General features: G+C 42.1%; 1 protein-coding gene across 2 annotated transcripts in view; it reads right to left on the bottom strand.

Moving 5' to 3' along the window:
* The window catches only part of LOC132575862 (latent-transforming growth factor beta-binding protein 1-like), a 368,464-nt gene that overhangs the window by 186,804 nt on the left and 160,343 nt on the right, over positions 1-21,317 (bottom strand). For both annotated transcript variants that reach the window (XM_060244552.1, XM_060244558.1), the window contains exons 10-11: positions 6,150-6,275; positions 3,557-3,682 (exon numbers count right to left, since the gene is read on the bottom strand). In XM_060244552.1, the coding sequence (XP_060100535.1) occupies positions 3,557-3,682; positions 6,150-6,275 (252 nt within the window). The remainder of the gene's footprint in view (positions 1-3,556; positions 3,683-6,149; positions 6,276-21,317) is intronic.

Genomic DNA, 21,317 nt, shown 5'->3' with positions numbered 1-21,317 from the left:
CAACTACATCATCTACAAGGTCTATTTATTGCCACTTCTGCTCATTTGCTTTCAAGTTATGATTCCCATGAAGCTGGAGAATATTTTGGCAAAGTCATCTTCCCAAAGTCTCTGCATTTATGATGTCTTGCCACCCTGTGCAGGACTACTCCTTGTGCAGGACTACTCAGGAAAAATTTAAAAATTATTAATAAAAATTATCTTACAAAACATAAAAACAATCTGTGATGGGCAATTACAAATTTCCTTTTTTAAATTGGCTTTTAAAGAAATGATGCCATTTTATTAAATGTTGATGCTTTGTTAAATGTTGTCAACTGCATGACTAATAGTTTTGTTTTGGGAGAGGGAATTAATGGTTTTGTGATACAAGAGGGCTTCCCAACTTCAGCTGCTAGGTTTATCTCTATAGTGACAACTAGGGATGTGGGAATTAAGTTCCATCACTCCCAACTTATGGCAACCCTATGAATTTATAACCTCCAAGATGTCGTATCATTAACAACCTTGCTCAGGTCTTGCAATCTGAGGGTCGTGGCTTCCTTGATTGAGTCAATCCATCTCATTTTGAGTCTTATTCTTTTCCTACTGCCTTTGAATTTCCCTGGCATTATTGCCTTTTCCAGTAAGTCCACCCCTCCCATGCTTTAAAATTATGACTGCCTCAGTTTAGTAATTTAAGTTTGTAGGGAGAGCTCAGGCTTGATTTGATCTAGAACCCATTTATTTGTCTTTTTGGTGGACAATGATATCTGTACAACTCTCCTCCAATACCTCATTTCAAATGAACCTACTAGAGAGGGATGGCTAAAAAAATCTGGTATTTTTCTGGTTCAGTTGTTGGGAATGGCACAAATACTTGCATTCTGGGTTATTTGGGCCCCCAATAGCTATTTGGTATTTGGAGTCAAGTTTTTTTTTCCAGAATTCCAAAATTATTTCGGTCCATTATTTTCTAGGGGGGCTGGAGTGGCTTTTTTTCTAAGTCACCAAAATCACAGAGAACCTAGTCCTGCTAGGAAACCACAAATTTCAAGTAGATAGGGTCAAGGGGTCCAGTTCTATGAGCTCCTGAACAAGGTGCTGCTAGCCATGTTCCATTGATTACTATAAGGAAAATTCCATGCTTCCTTCAGGAGTAAGCACCCACTGATCAAAAGCCTCCCAATGTAAACAGAACCAAAAAGCCTAACAGAAACAACATCAAACCAGAGAGTCCTAGTAGAACTGTGGAACAATGTGCCAAGTCAAACACAATCAATATCAAACTGTAGCCCAAGCAAAACCATCTTGAGCATTATGGGGAGGGACGGTGGCTCAGTGCTAGAGCATCTGCTTGGTAAGCGGAAAGTCCCAGGTTCAATCCCCGGCATCTCCAACTAAAAAAAAGAAAAGAAAAAAAAGGCCCAGGCAAGTAGGTGTGAAAAAACCTCAGCTTGAGACCCTGGAGAGCCACTGCCAGTCTGAGTAGACAATACTGACTTTGATGGGCCAAGGGTCTGATTCAGTGTAAGGCAGCTTCATATGTTCATGTTCATATGAGCAGGAAACACTGTTGCAAGCACAACGAAAGTAATATAGAACCAGATAATCCCAGTAGAACAACTGATCAATGTGGCAAGTGACAAGCCCAACACAGTCAGTGTCAAACCAGAGAATTCAAGGCAACCCAACTTAGCAGACCAAGATGTGGCAAGAAGTCACTGACAAAGATACACTTTAAACTGAAGAAAAGCAGTCCTAGGAGCCTTAAACTGCTGGTCTTGAATATTTCTGGATTTTTTGGGGATCCATTTACCAGTATCCCAAAAGATCCTGAATAGATATACCTTTATTTATTGAAATCTTGATTCAAAACTTTACACACACACACATACACACAGTATTTCTTAGATATACATTTGTACAGGGAATATTCAAACATATGTCCCTACTGGCAACAATAATGACTTGTATCCTACCATTTCACTCAGTGAATGTGAAGTTTTCCTCCAGAAGAATCACAACTTTCAGGGAGATGCTTTAAACTGGAGGAAGGCCATAACCTTGTATATTAATTTGGTGCAAAATCACAAGAATTTTCTTTCATGAATGTACAAGGGGAAGATATTCACCAAGAAGCATCAAAAATCCAGAGTCAGTTCCTAGTACATCATCATGTTAAATTTATTCTGTATTTCAAGCCTGTGAAAATTACTCATGTTTTAAAAGCATGGTTTATAATGCTTTAGGGGCAACAATGAGTAATCATAGAAGAAGAAATACTGTTCACAGTGTTTTCCTATTGAACTCCTAGAAAATCCATCTGAGCTGTTATTTTTGGCAAGTCATATTAAAAGGTGATCAGTCTTCAAAAAAGACTTGCTCTAAGCAAAGTGTAAATTTATCTGTGATGGCTAGTTGCCAAGAAGAGAGAAGCACTGGTGCTTGTAGATTTTCTTTATGAATCCTCTCCTTTCCCAGCCTTGACACTGGACTTCTGACTAGCAGCCAATAAGCTGCTGGCAGTTTAATTTCTTGAGGAAAACGAGAGAAAAGTTCTTCATGAAAATGTATCTCCAAGGATACTTCAGACAAACTGTAAGGAGAATATTCTGAAAGTCAAAAATTGCTTTATATTCAACATTTGGTAGCGCTGTGGACAAAGTTCCTTGAGTCTCCCTGTCCCCAAAAATAAGTTGCATGTGTGTGTGTGTGTGGAAAGGAAGGGTTTGAAACACTGTGAAAAGATACACAAAAAATGAGCAGTAACAGACATCAGAAGAAAGGTTAGGTGTTTTGCCAAGAAAAAGATCAGTGCTCTCAAGCATCCTGTTTTCCCCACTGAGGCAAAATGAGAACTGAAAAGCTCTCACCACCACACACCCATGAACAGGAAATTAATGCCAGTGTATGATACGGTGTCTTGGTGGTCACCACAGGGGCTTTGGATCATATGGGCACAGGGAGTTCCCCAGGCTTTTGAGGCCATGATTTGGATCAGGGCTGCAGTGTGTGGTGTCAGCTTTCCCTCTGTGTTGTCCTCCCAACCTGAAATAGCCAGGGTACTGTTGTTTGCTTCACACTGAGAATTCTGCATGTAATGATGGCTACACAAATTTTACAGTGGAGCAGAAAGGAAGTTTCAGGTTGAGAAAATGGCACATGCTGAAACCTCTTCTCCATGTGCACCATGGTACAAACTGAATCAGGCTCATGCATGCCTAAAAAGCACAGAGCTCCCAGTTCATGAGTGATCCTTGTGGCAGCCATGAGAACATAGTACTGTTTTAATTGATCTTTAGTTCACCCTGCTCCAGACTCAACTAAGAGGAGCCACTGTCTCTCTGACTCAGGTGCCCTTGTCCAGGAAAGAAGGGGGGACACTAAACTATTGCATCAATTCACATTATAAATGTTCATCCAAATAATTTTAAAGAGAGCTTTCTTAAAATACCACCATGACCTATATGTCAACTTGAGCATTTAGCACCTGAAATAGTTTTAGATTACATCGGTTGATTCCAGCTCAGGACATTAACTAACTAGAGTTCATTTTATCTAATGCAGTAGTTACCAATACAATCTGTTCCTTGTTCATTGGCCATGAATCCTGCCTGGCAAATGCAGAGGAAACTTCCTTCTGTATTTTCACAGCGCCCGAGGGAACAGAGATGGGGAGTCTGAGTACATTCATCAATATCTGTTTAAGACATAAAAATACATGGACATTGAAAAATCATTACTTCATTCCATCCAGTGTATATACAAGTCACTAAAAAGGCAAAACTGTTAGCACAAATTTTATCTCAGAAATGAACAAGAATGTTGTACAAAATTTTGACTCGACAAGAATACTAACTGGCATAAGCATATGGGTATTAAGTCTATGAGGAAAAGAAACAAAACAAAATGGATGTTTCTTCAAGGCGGGGCTGGACACTTATACATTCAGGATTGTATTACCAGGTTTTGGAAAACAGGTTTAGTTTCCTTCTCCCCCCATTTATTATTAGTTACAAGCCTTTCTGCCTCATAAGAGTCCCCAAAGTTGCTAGCAAATTAAAACATTAAATCACATTTTAAAACTAACCTCCCCACAAAGCACAAATCATTGAAACAATTTTGAAAACAAGGCTAAAACACAAAGACATAAAACCAACAATTAAAAGATTGCTCAAGAAGGAGGGATCAATGAGGGAATTCCAAACATACAAGCAGAAATTTTCACCCACTGGTGGAAGACAGCAACAGAAGGGGATTGACAAATCTCCCTGAGGAGAGAGTTCCAGAGTTCAGGTGCCATGACCAAGAAGGCCCTCTTCCAGATTGCCACTTGCCTAATCTTAGAAGATGGGGCACCCAAATATGACTGTAGCGGTTGAGTGGGTTCATAAGTGAGAAGGCAATCCTCAGGTATGTTGGTCGCAATCCATATAGGGCTTTGAAGGTCAAGACCAGCACTCTGAATTATCCCTGAAAGCAAACTGGGAGCCAGTATACATGGGCCAGGGTTGGAGTGATATGGCCCCTGCCACTTCAGGCAACATCCTGGCTGCGGCATTCTATACCAACTGAAGTTTCTCAACACTTTCAATGGCAGCTCCATGTAAAGTTTATTGCACTAATCTTACACAGAAGCACAGCAGCTATAATAAAATTTGATACAGTGCTAGCTAGGACTCCAAAGCAGAGGGACAGAGAAAGAAATTACTGGGAGCATCCTGGAATATCCTAACTACTAATGATTATCTTAAATTTCATGTTTAGATATTCCATTTGCAAACATGCAAACATAAATTCAACAGGGAAATACATAGAAGAATTGTAGGGCTATCAAGATTCAGGCTTGTGTAGGCAGAATAAGATAACAGCCATTCTTCTATGTCCATCAGGAAAAACCACACAAGAAATAGTTTCATGAATCCGGACAAGACAGATGTTCTCTGGGTTAGTAGAAAGGCAGACTAGGGACTCAAGATTTCTCCTGTCTTTGTTGGGGTTATACTCTCATTGAAGAGCCAATCTGCAGTCTAGGAGTGCTGCTTGGCTGAGAGGTAATCTTAGAAAACCAGGTGGCTGGTGGTAGCTTGGAGTGCCCTTTCCCAACTTTAGCTGGTGCACCAGAAGTGTCAGTTCCTGGCTCAGTCTGACATAGCCACTGTGTTCCATGCTTCAGTTACATCTAGACTGAACTACTGCAATGTGCTCTGCTTGGGGCTACCTTTGAAGAGTGTCTGGAAGCTGCTGTTAGTACAGAATGTTGTGACTAGACTGCTGGTCAAGACCAGCTATTGGGAGCATATAACTCTGATACTGCAGCAATTACAGTGGCTGCTAATTAACTCCTGAGTCCAATTCAAGGTGTTTGTTTTGTCCTTTAAAGCCCTATATTGTTTTGGACAAGGGTGCCTGCAGGATCATCTTCTCTCATGTTTCTGGAAAAGAGGCCCTCCAGACTGATCCACCAATCAAAGACGTTCATCTGGTGGGCACATGAGAGAAGGTCTTTTTGGTGGCAGCTCCAAGATTATGGAACAATCTCCCCTAGGAACAGCACCTGGCTCCCTCACTGTTAATCTTTGGGAGGCAATTGGAGGCAGTTTTATTAAGGACTACATTTGACTGATTTAGTTTTTATTTATTGGCAGTCTAATTGGAGTTTCTAACTGGTGTTAATCTTGAGAATCCCTAGATAATCTAGAGATTTGGGTCAGGACCAAATAAACTTTGTGAGCAAGCAAAAAGGACTTCCATGTGTGCACAGATGGAAGAGGGCTTTACATTTCATCTTTCAGCTGCATCCCCAAATGCCATGTAAAATCTCACCAGCCTTAGCATCATCAGCCATTTTGCTGGAGAGGTGAGCTATAACGGAGAAGCGACTAGAAAATTCCTGATACATGTTCCATATGCAACCAAATGTTCTGCACCTCCCTACATACGTAACGGTATCATAAGTTTTTCAGAGACAGACAGTAAACAAGATTACTGAGAAGCAGTAATTCCTGAACCAAGAAGAAAGGAAGGATATAAATGTTTAAATAAACAAAGATTAATAAATGATAGCTTCCACCTACAAATAAAAAATTACACTTCTTTCTTTACATTCTTTATATTATGATAGTTTTAGCAACTAGGGTGGGATGAAGAAGGGAAAGTTCTCATACCAGAACATTTTGTTTGTTGATCATTAAGTCTGTAGCCCTCATAGCAGAAGCATGTATATCCAACAGGCAAGTTAACACAATGTCCTGATCCACAGATATCAGGGTTCACGGTGCACTCATTGATTTCTAAAGAAAAAGAAAAAGAAACCTACAGCAAACTGTTTAAAATTTTATAGAAATCCAATTATTATTACCAGTTTAAAAAAGGGAAAGGGAAATTCTTGGAACGCTTTGTGATTCAAACCAATGATTCCAAAAGTTGTTGCTAAAGTGCCAGAGCAGCATCCCTGCAACAGGCAACGAATAAGCATCCAGAAAGATTTCCAGCTGTACTTATGTCAGGTAAATAGAGATCACATTTCTTAGAATTTTGACTTGACAGATAAGACACAGATGGAGGCAAACAACAAAGGTTTGTTTAACAGAAAATGAAGTATTTAATAAGGTAAATATAATGTGTGGATAACTTAGATATATAAAGTAAAGCTGGTCTCAAAGTAAATAACCACTAAGGGGAGATGTGCTTCCCCTTTTCCTGAACAGCGTACTTCAGCAGGTTCAAGGCTGCTCTTTTCTCTCACAGAGTACCTTGCCACAAAACCTACAAACACAGTTAGAGATGATGGACTGGATGCTTATTTTCTCCACTAAAATAAGCTTTCTTCCCTAAGTTGACCCCCAAGCCCTAACTAAAAAGCCAAATAAAAGCCTGGCAAACTGACCCTCCTTCCAGAAATCCCTACCAAAAAGATAAGAAAGGTCTGCAATCTTAACCTGAGCATGGGTAATGCAGTCTAACCAAATACCAGTATAGTCAGGTTTGATGCAAACCTTAAATTTCCTACAGACTGTCCTCTTGAATTTCCTGCTCAGCTCTTGATTTCTGAAATGGCCTGAAGGCCTAACTACATGGTATGTTTTTCACCAGATCAAATATGGTTTGCAAGTTCTGTGCTAGGAAATTAATCCCAGGTACACACAAGCTCAGTTCAAATCAAGACTAGAATTCCTGAGGAGAGGGAACTTCAGCCTCAGCCCCCAAGCCATTTTTGAACCTTGAAAGTTCTCAATTCCACTGGGGGCTTCATGTGTGCTGATGTTATGTATGCAACAGGTAAAGTAGTACCTCCCCTAATCATTAGAGATCAGGAAAATAGCATTGGGGAAAGATGAAACAGTTCTTATCTGCAGAACAAACAGAATACTATAATGCCCCACATTTTATTTTGCTTTAGGACTGTTAAATACTCTTGGATGTCAATTCTAAAGCAAATGGAACAAGTTTAGACAGTTCTTGGAATGTTTAGTTTAGTTTATTTGATTTATATTCCGCCCTCCCTACCGAAGCAGGCTCAGGGCAGCTCACAAACATAATAGAATAACAATAAAGACATTTAAATTAAACATTAAAACAAACAATTTAAAATAATTTAAATAATTTGGTGCTAATTTCATATGATTTAGGAAGGCATTCAGTGTTCTTGGACATCCAATTGGATACAATATTGTAGCGTTTAGGCACATCCCTACCTCAGAACCTGAACTGGAATGAAGCACCCCAAGTATATTAGCTTCTGTTGGCTTGTAGGATCATACCCTAGATGATCTAACTTGTGATAAGCAGCCCCAAATGCTGCTGCAGTTAAATCTGTGCCCTCTTACTGAAGAATGCCTTCAGTCACTAAGTCACTGTCCAAGATCAATTGATCTATTGTCTATGCTTTTGGTGCAGATTCCTTCACCACAAGCCACTGTCAGGTAAAACTCCCTGACAAGGATTTGTTTTAAACTTTTGATCCAGAAACAGTCGATTGATTTTCCTAATAGTATTGTCATTGCTGATGAGTGGTCAGTTACCCAAAGCATATTTATATATCCATAACTATATTAGGGTTTGTAGAATCTCTCGGGATCAAGTGCCGTGTTCTACTGGAGAAAGTTTTCCTTCCAGTAGAACACGGCACTTGATCCCGAAAGATTCTACAAAGCCTAATGATGTTACCAGCCGTGAAAACCTGAAATCTTTGATAACATAACTATATTGTTTTATGTATTCATGTATGCATTTATATACATGTATTCATGCCTGTATTAATCCATGTATTATAATATCAATATTTACTAACCTTCATATATAGTGTTGGTAACAAATGAGGCCACAGTAAAGGGTAGATCATTGAGGGAAACTAGGGCCTAATTTTGTCTCCCTGGTAACAGAAGATAGGTACCAAAGGAAGATGTCTGCAAAGCTGAAATGTGACTTTTGAGAAAAGCAATATTAGGGTCCGGGAACTAATTCACAGACTTTTGGGTGGGAGAAGTTTAGGCAGGAGAAATAATGAGCCATTAACCTGTAACCTATATTTGGACTGTAACTTTCACTTATTGTCTATCTGGCAAGACAAGTATTTATTTTTATTTATTTATTTAATTTATTTTATTCGATTTATATCCCACCCTACCCCACCGAGGCGGGCTCAGGGCAGCTCACAACACAAAAGCTAACAAGAATCAATTAAAAAATACATTAATAATTATACAATAAAATACATAAAAACACATAAAACTCACATCAATATGCACTATGCTACCTTTCCTTAAATCAATTCTTCAAATATTCCAGTATTCAATCATCTGATGTTCGAGATTTAATGTTCAGGCATTCCGATATCAATTAATTATATGCCAACCAGAAGAGGGCTGTTTTGCAGGCCCTGTGGAACTGTTCAAGGTTCCGCAGGGCCCTCACCTCCTCCGGGAGCTGGTTCCACCAACAGGGAGCTGCAATCGAAAAGGCCTTGTCTCTGGTCGCTTTCAGACGGGCCTCCTTTGGCCCAGGGATTATAAGGAGGTTCTGAGACCCCGATCTCAGCACTCTCTGGGGAACATGTGGGGAGAGACGGTCCCTAAGGTAGGCAGGTCCCAGGCCATGAAGAGCTTTAAAGGTCATAACCAGCACCTTGTACCGAACTCGGTATGTTATCGGCAGCCAATGCAGTCCCCGAAGCCCCTGCTGAATGTGCTCCCATCTAGGGAGCCCTAACAACAGCCGGGCAGCGGCATTCTGCACTAGCTGCAACGGGCAGCCCCATGTAGAGGGCATTGCAGTAGTCCAGCCTCGAGGTGACTGTTGCATAGATCACTGTTGCCAGGTCGCCGTCCTCCAGGAAAGGGGCCAGCTGCCTTGCCCGCCTGAGATGAAAAAATGCGGACTTGGCAGTGGCTGCTCTCTGGGCCTCCATAGTTAGAATAGGCTCCAATAGCACCCCCAGGCTCCTAACCCTGTGCGCTGCTGACAGAGGCACACCATCGAGAGCCAGTAAGGGAATCTCCCTCCCCGGACCACGGCGACCCAAGCAAAGGACCTCTGTCTTCGCTGGATTTAGCTTCAGCCCGCTCAGCCTGAGCCATCTAGACACAGCCTGCAATGCCAGGTCCAGGTTTTCTGGGACATAGGCAGGCCGGCCATCCATAAATAGATAGAGCTGGGTGTCATCAGCGTACTGGTGGCAACCCAGCCCATATCTCCGGGCAATCTGGGCAAGAGGTGTTGATGTTAAACAACATCGGGGAAAGAACTGCTCCCTGAGGGACCCCACAATCCAGCGGGTACCTCCGGCACAATTCACCCCCAATCGCCACTCTTTGTCCCTGACCCTTGAGGAAAGAGGTAAGCCATTGTAAAGCCAACCCCTGAATCCCCACGTCGGCGAGACGGCAAGTCAGCAACCGATGGTCGACCGTATCGAACACTGCCGATAGGTCTAACAACATAAGTACCGCCAAGCCGCCTCAGTCCAGATGCCGCTGGAGATCATCCAATAGGGCAACCAGCACTGTCTCCGTCCCATGACCCGGACGGAAGCCCGACTGATGGGAGTCAAGGACGGAAGCATCCTCCAGGAAACTCTGTAGTTGCAACGCCACTGCCCTCTCAATGAGTTTACCCAAAAAGGGTAAATTCGAGACCGGCCGATAGTGCGCCAATTCGGCCGGGTCCAATGTTGGTTTTTTTAAGAGGGGGCGGACCACTGCCTCCTTAAGAGTTGTTGGGAATTGCCCTTCCATCAGGGATCTATTTATGATATCCCGTACAGGATACCTAAGCTCCCTCTGGCAGGATTTAATAAGCTAGGAGGGGCAAAGGTCCGAATTGCAAGTTGTAGGGCGTGCAGACAAGAGGATCCTGTCAACTTCCTCCAGGCTGAGAGCGCTGAAACCATCCAGAATACAATCTGAAGACAGGCAAGGATCTTCGGGTTCGCATACTGTCTCCAATATGGCGGGGGCGTCGCGGCGGAGTGATGCGACTTTATCTGCAAAAAATTTCGCAAAAGCCTCACAGCCGATTTCCAATTGACTAGCGTTTGGGCTGCCCTGTGGCAGCGTTATAAGAGTCCGAATTGTGTTGAACAGTTGTGCCGGGCGCGAAGTTGCAGACGCAATCCTAGCCACAAAGTATGTTTTCTTTGCGGCTTTGACTGCCGTCTCATAGGACTTCATACACTCTCTATAAGATGCTCTAGTCGCTTCGTCTCGAGTACGCCGCCATTGCCTCTCTAGTCGTCTGAGTCCTCGCTTTAATTGCTGCAACTCCTGGTTATACCAGGGTGCTAGCTTTAGGCGAGGGCACAGAGGACGTCTAGGTGCAATCTCGTCGATGGCCCTGGAGAGCCTATCATTCCAGGACTCCACCAGGTCATCGAGGGAATTGCCAGAGGGCCAGGGATCCCGTAGAGCCATCTGGAACCGTTTAGGGTCCATCTGGCTCCGCGGGCGAGCTAAAATACGCTCGCCGCCTAAACGGGCTTGGAGTGGAATATCCACACGAGCCTTAAGGGCATAGTGGTCCGACCATGGCACTGTCTGAGCAGTAATATCGTCCACTAAAATTCCCGCCGCGAAGATCAAGTCAAACATGTGCCCCACCTGGTGGGTAGGCGTTGTAACAAACTGGGAGAGTCCTAGCGTCGCCATGGATGACACTAGGTCCATCGCCTGACTAGAGGACATGTCATCGGCATGGACATTGAAGTCACCCAGAATCAGGAGCCTTGGGTACTCCAATGCCCAGCCTGCTACGGCCTCCATCAGGGATGGTAAGGTGTCGGCCGGTGCGTTAGGCGGCCAGTACACCAGCCAAACCGCCAACCCCTCCCCAACGTCCCACGCCAAACCGGCACATTCAATGCCCTTGATCTCCGGGGGTGGGAGAGCCCGAAAGGAGTAAACCTCTCGTATAAGTATTTATTTATTTATTTATTTATTTATTTAAGATTTATATCCCGCCCTTCCCACAAGTGGCTCAGGGCGGCTTCCAATAGTAGATCCAACAAAATTACAATAGTTAAACATATAAAGGGATCCGTATTTAAACCAGATAAAACAGATAAAACAGATAAAACCTTAGTATAGCCACTCCTCCCCCCCCCCCGCCCGCTAGTCCGTGACTGGTGAAAGACCAAGAATCCTGGGGGAACCAACTGGGAGAGAACTACAGTCTCCCCCTCGCGCACCCAGGTCTCGGTCACGCATGCCAGGTCCATATTCTGTTCGAACAGGAACTCCCAAAGGGTAGAAGTCTTATTATTGATGGACCTAGCATTGCATAACACCAGGGACGGAGGCGGGTAATTTACTCTGGCCCTACTACTTGCCACCGTCGGGATGGGACGTAGGCTGGAAGGGGGTCGAGCCCTGTCATGTCTCAGCCTCCTTCCCTTATAATTCCGCCTAGTCCCACCGTCATACCTTCCCCTCCCCAGGAGTACTGGAATCCCCAGGCCAGTCATCTCCTAGTTGTGTCCGCTCCGCTGATGAAACAGTTGAAGCTGAAACTGCCCCCTCCTCAAACCCTCCTCCTCTCAGCCGATCTATTTATGAACTAACCTGCCAATCGCTCTAATAGTAGTCTTGCATGTACATGCTACAAGTGTTTGCTACCTGATTCTTCATTCAAAAGCTCTTCTGCATTTACTCAAGAAGTCTTGTGACAGATTCTGGGCAAAACCTTACAGCCACTGCTGTTGAGACAGAACCAACATAACAGGGATCAGCCCAATCCTGGCTGAGTCTGCCCAAAGAGAATAAATGATATTAGCAAAGGTTCACACACACTAAATAATGCACTTTGCAACTGGATTTTTACTATGTAAGAATAGCAAAATCCACTTGCAAAAAGTCGCTGTGTGAAAGCACCCTGTCTTATCTATGGGGCATTTCATCAGTGCTTGCCTGAATAAGTGCCCAACAACTCTGATGCTGGGAAACCAGACATCCTTGTTGTAACAGAGCCTGCAATTAAAGGGCAGAATGCCAAAGATCTCTATTGAATCATGTCAAGGCTACTATTCACAGAATCTGCCACTCTTCGTCTTGCAGCAGACAGATAATCCAGTTGGCCACTGTAAAGATTACAGTGCATTAAGAATTTTTATCAACAGCACAGTTGTGATTCAATCATTGTTCTATAGTGACATCAGACCAGTCCCCATAATAGTGGAGATCAGTGATGACAGATGGGACCAACCAACAAACCATGAAATCAATCATGGAAGATGTGCTATAGGGACACCTAATATTTTCTATTATCCTGGGAATCTCTTAGCTGACTGTGGATGACCTTAAATCTCCTATCTCTTGAAAAACCAGCTTTTTAAAAATTTAAAACACTGCCACTAGCATGGGTTACAACCCCCGCCCCCCAAACCTTTGTTCTGATTACTATGTCTTCTGCTATGTCTTCTAACCCACTAAAGCCTGCGCTCACTGGGAAATACGATGACTACCAGAGGAGGTAGATTCTAGATTCCTGCACTGCTAACTTTGTTCCTGGGTTATTAAAGCCCGTGTCCTGTCCTGTTCAGTTAATTAAAGAAAAATGTCCAAAAAGTCCACTGGCTGTTGGACTTTCAAAATATACCCATTGAGTCTCTATTAAGGAGACTGTAAAACACAGTTAACATGAAGTACATTAATAATTACTACAGGTAAATGAGGATGCAGGCATGAAGCCCCCAAACACAGGGGAACATTTAGTATCAGCTACAAGATGCTGCCAATCAAGTTCTTCAAGCTTTCCAACCACAGAGTACAAGCTTTATGCAGACCCAGTGGTGCTAAATTAGTCAGACAGAAGATATAAATACCTTCCTTTGGACCCAGTCAAATAGTCATTAACAGACATTCTCACAATTTGACATATTACCGTTTTATTGCTTTTGCATGCTCATGCTACTCAGATCAAAGTTTTGCTCCATTTGTTAATTTTACTATTCTGTCATTGAATCTTAAATTTGTACCATTTTGCATTCTAAACCATTCCCTACCAGATAATTTTACTGTACTGTCATTGGATCTTAAATTTGTACCAGTTTGCATTCTGAGCCACTGACTACCAGCTATGTGTGGCTTTGCTCACTGAACTTTTAAGTGTAAGAGAATGGAGAATATCTAAATCAAATTAAACCTGCATAGGACACACATTCTTGCTGTAATGAAGGATAGAAAACAGCATTTAGAATGCATTATTGTCACTCTAAGTATATTAATGACATGTTTGATCAACCAATGCACCATAATTTATAGAAATAACACACTCAACTACTTAGAGTTTGCCTCATACAGAGCATGATCTTGTACTCCAGTGGCCAGATGAGCACCACTCATATGCAGTACTGGAAAACTGTGCCTTTGACCTAACAATCATGCAACAAACCTCTTGGAATAGCAGAACACCCTCTCCCTCCCTTGCACATATAAAAGAAAAGTTTGTTTTTTATGACCAGCCTTGTAATAATTTGCAACCCATCCTTCTTGCTCCCATTGTACTTTAGAAATTACTGAGTACACAAAATTTAAGTTTGCTAAGACAAAACTTGGAAGCCGAATCCAGATGAAACAGAAGCCCTGTTCACATGTTACAAATGAACATATGTACAACCTGCATGTATATGTGTTCACCTATTTGTAAGGAAGAGTCAATGTTCATTCACTTAATGTGCACTTTATTTATAAAACCAAGGACTGGAACCTGGTTCAATATGGGGTTTAAATTACATGTTCAGCTATACATGGGTTGAATGTAATTTATTTATTTATTTAATTAATTGAATTTGTTGGCCACCCTTCCCTAAGAATAGGGCTCAGGGCAGCTTACATCAGGGGTACATACAGTGAGTGATACAAATTAAAATAACATTAAAACACTAAAAACACAGAGAGCATGAGAATTCCTCAACACAAACATAAAGAAAAATCAAATGTACCCTGTACATGAATTATATGTGTATTTATTATAACATTAACAGAGTTAGAGGTACCTCTGGCTGAAAAGGCTAATGTTGTAGAGGGTTTGTATCTACTTATCCTAGATGGAGGAAAGTTACTATCTGCAGGGCAGGTTAAGAGTATGGGGGCACTCATGGATCCAGCCTTGCTGTTTGAAAACCAGGCTGGAGTAGTGACCAACAGTGTCTTGCATTAGCTGCATTTGGTTTACCACCTCTCTCCTTTCTTAAGACTTAGCAGATCTGGCCTTGCTAATGCATGCTTTTGTAATTTTACAGTTGGATTACTGTAATTTGCTCTAAGGTGGGCTGTCTTTGAAGACAACCTGAAAACTGCAGATGGTTCAGAATGCAGTAAACAGATTACTGCCTGCGGCTAGTCAGTGGGAGCAGAGGTTGCCATTTTGAAACAGCCACATTGGTTACCAGTATATTTCTGAGTTCAGTTCAAGGCGCTGATTATGACCTTTAGTCTGGGGTCCACTGATATGAATGACCATCTCCCCTCACATGGTTCCTTTATGCAGGGTTGCCAAGTCTAATTTAAGAAATATCTGGGGACTTTGGGGGTGGAGCCAGGAGACACTAGGGGTGGAGCCAAGATCAAGGCTGTGAAAGCATAATTGAACTCCAAAGGGAGTTCTGGCCATCACATTTAAAGGGACGGCACACTTTTTCAATGCCTTCCTTCCATAGGAAATAATGAAGGATAGGGGCACCTTCTTTTGGGGCTCATAGAATTGGACCCCCTGGTCCAATCTTTTTGAACTTGGGGAGTATTTTGGGGAGAGGCACTAGATGCTATACTGAAAATTTGGTGCCTCTATCTCAAAAAACAGCCCCCCCCCCAGAGCCCCAGATACCTGCGGATCAATTCTCCATTATTTTCTATGGGAATAAATCTCCCTAGGGAATAAAAGAGTTCCCAGCAGACATTTTCCTCCCCTCCCCCCGCTTTCTGACGACCCTGAAGCAGGGGGAGGGCCTCCAAACCGGGGGATCCCGTGCCCCCACCTGGGGATTGGCAACCCTACCTTTATGTCAATTATGTTCTTCAGGCTGCCAGCAGACCCCAGCCTTTTTGGGCTCCCTGAAAATGCATGGGAATCCCTATTGTTGGAAATCTTTAGGATGTGCTAAAAATCTGCTTGTTTTCCAGGGCATTTGATAGGGTATAAACAGCAGGCACTCGGGGGGGGGGGGCGGACAGAGGTAGATAATAGAGGTATAAGATAATTTGTTTTAAACTCTAAAGCTTTAATTGCTATTTGTAAACTGCCTTAAGCCAAGAGGAAATATGAGGTATAAACATTTTAATAAATCAATAAATTTTCCTTAGTTGAGTGGTAGGATCCACCCTAGTAATTCTTGTGTGATGAGTGATTAGGTGCCTGCTACAGTTAGTTAATATCATAAAGCTTGATATAGTAAGCATTCTAGCAGCACAGACTATTATTTCCAAAATGCAAGTAGTGTAGCATCTTATTGTTATCTCTCCTTTAGAGAATCTTTGAAGACATTTCAGATTGACCTTTTTAATGGATCAAAGAATTGCAACACTATGATGATATTTCTGTCTTCTCCAGGCTTTGGAATTCTCTTTCATGCTCTGGCATCAATTTATATTTGCAAAAGATTTTTCTTTGTTAAGTACTACCAGCTGTGTAGTTCAATGTAAACTTACTAATATATTCCAATGTACCTTACAATCTCTAAATTCCATTTTTATCTCTGAATATTCTACTTTAAATCTTCACATAATGAGCCAGTATTCTATTTATGATCATGCTTGCCTATTAAAACAGTTGCTCTCATTTTTTAAAAAAATCACACATACCATTTATAGGTCAATCCATTCAGCTGTGTGCTTACTGGGTGGTCTTGGCCTTCTTACTGTCATTAAGCATTAAGCCTTATTGTCACAAAATGCTATTTGGGAAAACTAAGATTAATGAAGTTAAATATTTTGCAGATCAATGAGAAGGCTATAGAAATCTCCATCTTGCTCAACCAGTAGATCCCAGGGAGACTGTGAACACCATGAACAGGTGCCTGGAGACAGTTTTGGAATGGATGCAGGTTAAATTGTAACTTAATCCCAACAAAATGAAGATGGCTCCTGGGGAGGTGGGGGGGATCTGACCAGGGAAAATGGGCTATCCCCTGTTCTGGATGGGACTGCACTCCCCTTAAAGAAACAGGTTGTAGCTTGGAGGTGCTCTTGGACCAAGGCCTCTTGTTGAATGAACAGGTGGCGGTGGTGACCAGGGGTAGCACCTGTTGAATGAACAGATGGCAGTGGTGACCAGGGGTAACTAGATTACTGCAATGTGCTCTATGTGGGGCTGCCTTTGAAGACTGTCTGAAAGCTACAGTTGGTACAGAATGTTGAACGGAGTGGATCATAAGGACCATATCACCCTAGTCTTGTTCCACCTACACTGACTTCCAGTTTGTTTACAAGCTCACTTCAACATGATCTTTAAAGCCCTTATGGCATGGAACCAATATATCTTAAGGACTTTCTCTCATGTGAACCTACCTGCTCACTCTAGTCCTCTTCAGAGGCTCTTGCTTTTGTTGCTCCCACCATCTGAGGCTAGACGAGTGGTGACCCATCATGGCACAAAGCTCTGAAACTCCCTTCCCAGAGAAATTAGTCTCTCATCCTCTATCAGTATCTTTCCCTAGCAGTATCTTTCCCTGCAATGGTCTTCTGTCCTCTTTCCAGTGTTGTTGGTTTATGTTTTACCTGAATTTTATATTTCGATGTGTTTGTGCTTTTAATTTAATTTTACATTTTAACTATATTTTAGTTGTTTTTATGTTTTCTAACTTTAGGAGCCTAATTGGATAGAAAGGTGACATGAAAATGTTTTAAATAAATAAATTAGATTACTAGTATTACTATGGCTACTAATATTAAAAGTTGTTCAGAATATCTATAATATTATATATTTCATTTCTTCTTAGTTCTGTAATGGTGTTGTCTGGGTTGTGTAATTGGTATTCACTTCAGTGCCACAGGGCTGTCGTCTCTCAGTGTCTAGAACAGAACATTTTGAGGCGGTTACTTTCATTATTGCAAAGGTGCCAAAAGGAGACAGACATTGTACAAGAAATGCAAATCCTGGAACTTTCTGTACCCTTGGAAATCTTCCAGAATGACATGGTGCATATAAAGAACGTGCTTCCTGGCATTATCAGCAAACATTTCACATCCCGAAGGAAAGTGAAAAACTACTTTTAAATTTCTTGTTGAAATCTTTTGTTGGTTATTCGTTGGGGTAGCTTCAAATTTTCTTTAATTGTCTTATGCTTTCATGGCACAATTTGGCCATACGTAGAGATGTCACATATCAACTGTCTAGGAATGGTGTCCAGAATAAAAGAACTAGACATATATAAGACCACTGCGCAGCTGCTGCTTCCTTGGAGAGTCCCATGTGCCTTATTTCTTAAAGTGTTCTAAAATAATCTCAGTGCCTGGTTTGATCTACCCTACTCTAATATAGAGCCACGGAGCTTAGAAATACAAGCAAGGAATATGATCCTTCAGCCAAGGAATATAACTCTTCCTTGCTACAAGCAAGGAATATGACCCTTCACATTATGTCTCACCAATCATGAGGTGATTTCTGCCTCCTTTAATTAAATATTAAATAGCATATTCCAAATTACTTCCATGAAAATGCTTACCAGATCCATTATTTTCTTAATTTGCATATAACCTTTTTAAATAAGTCGGTTTGGGGGGGGGGGGGGCATCCAAGACCAGTTTCTTTTGTCAGAATACCAAACAGCTAAGATAGTTTAAGGCTGGGCTCCAGAAAACAATCATGTTGTTATGATGAACATAATACTGGTATTATGTTATGATTATGTTCTTACGTTATGATTAATATAACACCATTAACATTAACGCAATCCATCAAGAGTCTAGGTGTGATCCTGGATGAATACCAGTGTCTGTAACCACATTTGTAGTGTCCTCATATGCAACTTGGCAAAAGGAATAACCATTATGGTCACCACCATCAGGCCCAGCAGTCTTTGGGCAGACAATGCTGATGATCTGCTCTGTGATCATAAACTGCCTGCTAAAGCCACCAAAGTTTGGGCTCTCAGAAGAGGCAAAAAGGCCTTACATATTGTGGAGTCTAGAGTGACCCCAATAAACTGTACAATTTGTGACTGTTGGAAGTTCAACTTGCTGTGGTTACTTGGAGACTCAGACTGAAGAGCAAATCAAGCATCCTTTAAAGGTCCGTTAACAGAGTCTCCCTCAAATTTGCCATCAGGAGGCAACTGACAATGAATGAAAAATTGATTGTGCCCTGCAGGTAAGCTGCCACTGTTAACATTACTTTCTGGGCACCGCTAATAGACCAAAGGGCAGAACCTTGTATTGATAGTGTTCGTTTCCCACCACAAAACAATGTTTTTTCCTGTGTAGATGTAATTCTGTCTTTCCTTGACGTTCTAGTCCTTCTCCAGCTCCATCAAACGGCATTGATCAAAGATGCCAATACCAAGTTCCCATTACTAGATGACTACAATCTGGACAAACACAACCTTGATTGTTGAGTGAGATTTACTTCCTAAACTTCTGACTCCACAGAGACATGTGTCAACTTCAGCCGATCCCAAACCTGAGAGTTCCTGACGGGGAGAATCAAGGAGTTCCAACAGAGGTGCTAATGGAACTTGCATCAGTCTAGTGAAACAGGTTGTGCTAGAGTAGCAGTGCTGGGTTTAACTGATACCCATTGTTGACCCTCCACGTGTTTTTTCAAGCCATCCTTAAAGTTTTTAGTTTTGCCCCTGCCACGGCTTTTTTGTCCCTTTTTCACTTTCCTGACATTAACAATGCTGAACATGGCAGTTTCTCTGAACCTTTCAATGCTGATGGTCCTCCTGTCCAATGCAGCTTTAGACAAAGGCAGCTCATCCTTTGATCCTGATGTCTTTGATGTTGAGTCCTGAGAGTTAGTGGAGGTAATTTTTGAAGGGGTTAAGGCCAATTCCACTAGTGCTGCCCTCAACCTAGGTGCACAATCCTTTTGAGTCTGGTTGGAGAACTTGGCACAATGAGAACACTTGACCATCCAGTGCAATTTCCCCAAGCAGAACAAGCAGAGAGAATGTCCATCCAGCAGCGTGAACTGCACTTAAGGCAATGATTTAAAAAACCCCAACGTTTTCCTATAGATATGGATGAGGAAAAACCAAATAAATTAAAATGGGGGGTACCTCCCTATGGAGGGAGGAAAAACCACTGTAACAAAGGCTTTTTTTTCAGGAAGAAGAAAGAAGAAAAAGAATTATACCAAAACAAACATTCCTCACAGTTTGAAGAAAACTACAGAAGTTCAAACCCTGAGGTAAATCACACTAGATGTCACCAACCAAAGGGCAGATCAATTGATCAGCATGGTGTTTGGAAAAGAACTGACAAGATGTCCACGTCCCTCCCTCTGAGCATGTCTGGTAGGTGTTCCTACACATGTAAGGGGGAGGGCATGAAAATCCTCATGAAGTTACCAATCAGAGTTGGCATAGGCACCGAAAACCAAGTACTTGCCAGAGTCAACGCTGCTTAGCTTCCGAAATCAGGCTTGCCTAGGCTATCCAGGTCAGGGCCCAGAAGTCCACTTCTGAATGCTTAACCCATAGATAGGGAATGAGGATGTGTACCAGCCTATTCTATACTCACATTTTCCAAAAAGTATGATTGCTTTTGAGTGGAAGGTACTCACAGTTCTCTCTCACTTCCCTCTTCCACTAGCAAGACCCTGAAAAGCTGATGCTAAGGTTATGGGAGTCTAATGAACTAAGTAAAATGCCTCCCACTTCCCTCTTCTCCTAGTAGAGCCTGTTGTCTGCCAAAAGAAGAGTCTGCTGACAGAAGACAAATTTGGCCAGATTTCACCCTTCCCCATATACCATGTGTTGTTTCTTTTGCCTATGAGGTTCCTAAGATCCACATCATCAGTTCATCAAGGTCTATGGGGGCTGCTAAGGGAAAGGGAAGGCATCTGCATCTACAAGTGCCTTTGGTTCATGGTCTGTAAGATAAAATCCTATGTTTGTGTATGTCAGAAGGACTATGATATAAAGACTCAGAGATCTCTATTCCTACTTGTATATGATGAAAGCTTTGACTCTCAAAAGTGTATACTCAGAACATCTTGTTGGTCTCTTAAGGTCCTACAGAACTCTAATCTGTGTAAGGATGTGTTGCTGGTGACCAAGATCAATATAATTCATACTGTAGTATTTTTTATTACTATGTATTGGTGTGGAAAGTTGGACAGTGAAGAAAGCTAGCAGGAAGAAACAATGTGTTGTACACACATCTGGCTAATTTGTTACAGCTAGAGAAACTATACAATGCAAATAGATAAACTTTAGGAATAAGGTCCATTGTGAGAATAAATACAATGGAATCTAGAAAGAGGCTCCTGGCAAGTGCCCCAGCCTTGGGTACTCAGTGTCAATTTGCTGTGGCTTCATACCATGACAATGATCATGCAGATTGTGAAGCTCAGCATTCCTTTCGTCTGCAGTGCACTGCTGTTGCCTTCTCCTGTCATATTCGGTTTTATAGTGTTTAGCATCAGTGTATGTTTGTGGCATGATCTGTCTTTTTTGGCCTGGCATGATTGTATTATGGTATACCATAGACTATGTGCCTCAAGGTGGCCGTTTTCTGAAGGGAAACTGATCTGACTTCAGCTTTCCATCTCCTCCCCCCTCTCTGCAGCCTTTACCTAGGAAAAGTACACTCTTTCTCCACAATGGGGACCAAAGCAGGAGGGAAGTGACCTCAGCAGAGTATAATGACACAGAGTCCACTCTGCAAAGCAGCTATTTTTTC

Source organism: Heteronotia binoei, chromosome 1 (assembly GCF_032191835.1).
Source record: "Heteronotia binoei isolate CCM8104 ecotype False Entrance Well chromosome 1, APGP_CSIRO_Hbin_v1, whole genome shotgun sequence".
NCBI lineage: Eukaryota > Metazoa > Chordata > Lepidosauria > Squamata > Gekkonidae > Heteronotia > Heteronotia binoei.
Note: the sequence above shows the minus strand (reverse complement) of the source record. Positions and strands in the feature narration are given on the sequence as shown.